This window comes from Fulmarus glacialis, unplaced genomic scaffold, assembly GCF_000690835.1.
Source record: "Fulmarus glacialis isolate BGI_N327 unplaced genomic scaffold, ASM69083v1 scaffold28358, whole genome shotgun sequence".
Lineage (NCBI taxonomy): Eukaryota > Metazoa > Chordata > Aves > Procellariiformes > Procellariidae > Fulmarus > Fulmarus glacialis.
The window spans coordinates 1-2772 of NW_009229333.1; the positions used below are offsets into that span (position 1 = coordinate 1).

A 2772-nucleotide genomic window follows, 5' to 3' on the forward strand; every position below is an offset into this window, starting at 1 on the left:
GGATGGCCGCCACAAAAGCGGAGGGGTCTGCCAGGAAGGCCTTCACCTGCAAAAGAGGGGGGGAGAAAGAAATAAACTCAAGGGAAACAAACATTTTGAAGGACTGAACTTTGCAATCGCAAAGGCAATGCTTGCAGCTTGCCAGAAGCCAAACAGACGCACTCATCACTGCCACACATGAAGAATCAGAGACATTTCAGCTACACTCAAGTGTAACAGCCCCAGGGAGGAAGGAACGCCAGGCACTTCAGCTTTCTCCTGCCATTCGCACACGATGTAAGCAAGCACACGCCCCTTTTCAGGACAGGTCCCTTGCACAGAGGCAGGTCCGAGTCCTTTCAAACTAGGTGACAAGCAAGGTGTTTCTGTGAAAGTGCCCGGCTGCGTTTTTAACGCCCCTCGGAGCAGATCGCTCAGCCATTACCTTTTCAGCCAGCGGGAAGGTGTAGTCGGTCTCCACCGCCACGGCCAGGACCCGCTTGTACCCGTTGACGATGGAGTGGGGCACAGAAGCAATGGTCGGGTACCCGATCTGCAGACAGACGCTGGCAACGTTACGAACACCCTGCGAGGAGAGAGAGTCATGTTTCCGTGCTCCGAGAAATAACCTGGGCTAAAAACCACGGCAGACGATGGCACGTTTCTACACTGCCAATGGAACGAGGGATAGCGTGCAATGCACACAGGTGACACAGCTCCAATGAAATTAGACAAGGTGTCGAAATTTAAATGGCCCCAAACGCTTCCCGTAGAAGCTTCAGAGGAAAAAGCCTACAGAAGGTACTCCCTGACAGGCTGTTTCTGCAGGGCACCAGGGAGAGCCCCTGGCTCTGCAGGACCTCGCGGAAAATGCTTCATTCTGGGGCAGTGCTGGCTGCCGCAGCCGCGAGGCAGAGAGGTCGAACCTAATGGATACGGGTTGTGGCTCTCACCTCCAGGAAGCGCTTGTGCAAGGTCTCCTCGGTGATGTCCAGCACTTCAGGGTTGTAAATGCTGCCATTGTCAAAGACCTGCTGGATCACCAACCCGAAAGAGAAGGGGGAGATGTTCAGCATGTTAGGCTTCGCTGGCACCCACTTTGTCTCCAGTCTTGATGAGCTGCACGTCGCTCTGAGGAAATAAGGGGAAAAGGAGTGAATATGCGCAAAGAAATTCAGGCACGTCAACGCAACAGGACACAAACGCACATTTCCAATGGCAAAAGATGGAACTGAAGGAACAAACGAGCGCCAACAAAAACAGGCTCCGAGTTCAGCTCCGCAAGTTGAGAAGGCCCTAGACCATGCAAGCAGGCACCTCTCAGCTAGGAGGAAGGCAGCGTCCTTCCTGCACTACTACAGGCAGCTCGCCTGCGAGTTCCTCCAGCAGAGCCCACCCACACAGCTGAGATCTGATGGAGAACCTAAATCCCCCCACACTGCGTGCCTGAGCCAAGCCAGACACCCTCCTCCAAGTCCCCAGTGTGCAGCAGCCAGACTGCTACTACGGTATTTCAGCACTAATGGGGGCTGTGATCTTGACCGCTCCCGCAGCTGCCTCAGTCAGGGCCCTCCAGTCCAGGAAGAGCTTCAACCGCAGCAGCACGCTGCTCGCTAACCAGAATTTCAATGGTCCCTCTGGAAATCTTCGTGGTGATGCCCAAGGCCTGGAAAAAGGAGGTCTTCTCAGGTCCGAGACCAGTGTTCTGGGCCGGCACAGTCACATCGCAAGGAGCAATAGCACCGGCACGGGCAGCAGCTGGCACCTGGAGAAAGGGGAAACAAGAAGCTGGAAGTGTGCTCACCTCTCAGATCTCGTGGGATGGCATCAACTCCTTCCTGAAGCACTCCTCCCGGACGGACAGCACCCAGGCATGCACAAGTGAGACAGCTGAACTTAAGCAGTTTGGCTAAGGCTGCGGGGGCCTAGTTCCCAACCCTTGAGGACTCCTACTAATCAGGTATCCCCCATGAAGATTCAGTTTTTGTTTTTAATTCCATCCCTGCCAGCCCAGAGACATGGTGAGGGCTGATCTCCCCTACCTTGTTAGCCAGCAGCATGTCCCGGATCTCAGTCAGATCCTCCTTGGTGAAGACAAAGCCCACATTCCCACGGATGTGAGGCAGCAGCCTGAAGGAAAGATGACAGCCTTCAGTTCTGCTTCTCAGACAACATCTCCTCCTCCCAGAGAGAGGTGCCAGGAGTACATTCAGACAGCGATACCCACTTTTCCAAGGCAGGGTTATTCTCCAGATGACCACGAATAGCTTTGCGCATCATAGTATTCTTCCCCATCAGCACAACAGCCTTCCCACGCAGGGACATACGGATTTGCTGCATCTGCTTGGATCCCACATTGTCTGCTCCCACGATGAAACATTTTGGGTAATCATCCAGGAGTTGCTATAGCAAGAAAACCACTGTAACTATACAAAGACATCTGGACCAGTGCACAGAGCAGCATTAAAACCTCAACGTGTTAAAATGTAAAAAAAAAAAAAAATCTGTCAGAAGTTTGAGAGTGCCCAGCTCAAACTGACGCTGGGTGCGCCACAAGGCTGCACCTCTCACTCAGCTATCTAGTTAGGTCCCCGCAGAAGTTACAGAGGTAACTGCCACAGCAAAGCCCCACCGGAGCCTTAAAAACAGTCTGATCTGGACTGTCTTAATCTCCTCCTAGAGCCGCGTAACCGCTCCTTAAACAGACAAGCTGCGGCAGCCCATCCCTTTTTAAGAGGCCCCCGCAGACAGGCCAGCCCGACTCCCGCTGCCCCGGGCAGCTCCAGCACCGCC

The 2772-nt window shown here is 53.9% G+C and overlaps 1 protein-coding gene across 1 annotated transcript; it reads right to left on the reverse strand.

The window, feature by feature from the left end:
• Positions 1–7: 7 nt before the first annotated feature.
• On the reverse strand, positions 8–2382 carry RPLP0 (ribosomal protein, large, P0; the record flags this gene model as incomplete). The annotated part of the gene is given in 7 exon segments (XM_009583838.1): positions 8–46; positions 425–565; positions 933–1059; positions 1061–1110; positions 1598–1744; positions 2022–2109; positions 2207–2382. Coding segments are annotated over 7 exon segments (768 nt in total), but the record flags the coding sequence as incomplete, so codon positions are not given.
• Between the last annotated feature and the right edge of the window lie 390 nt (positions 2383–2772).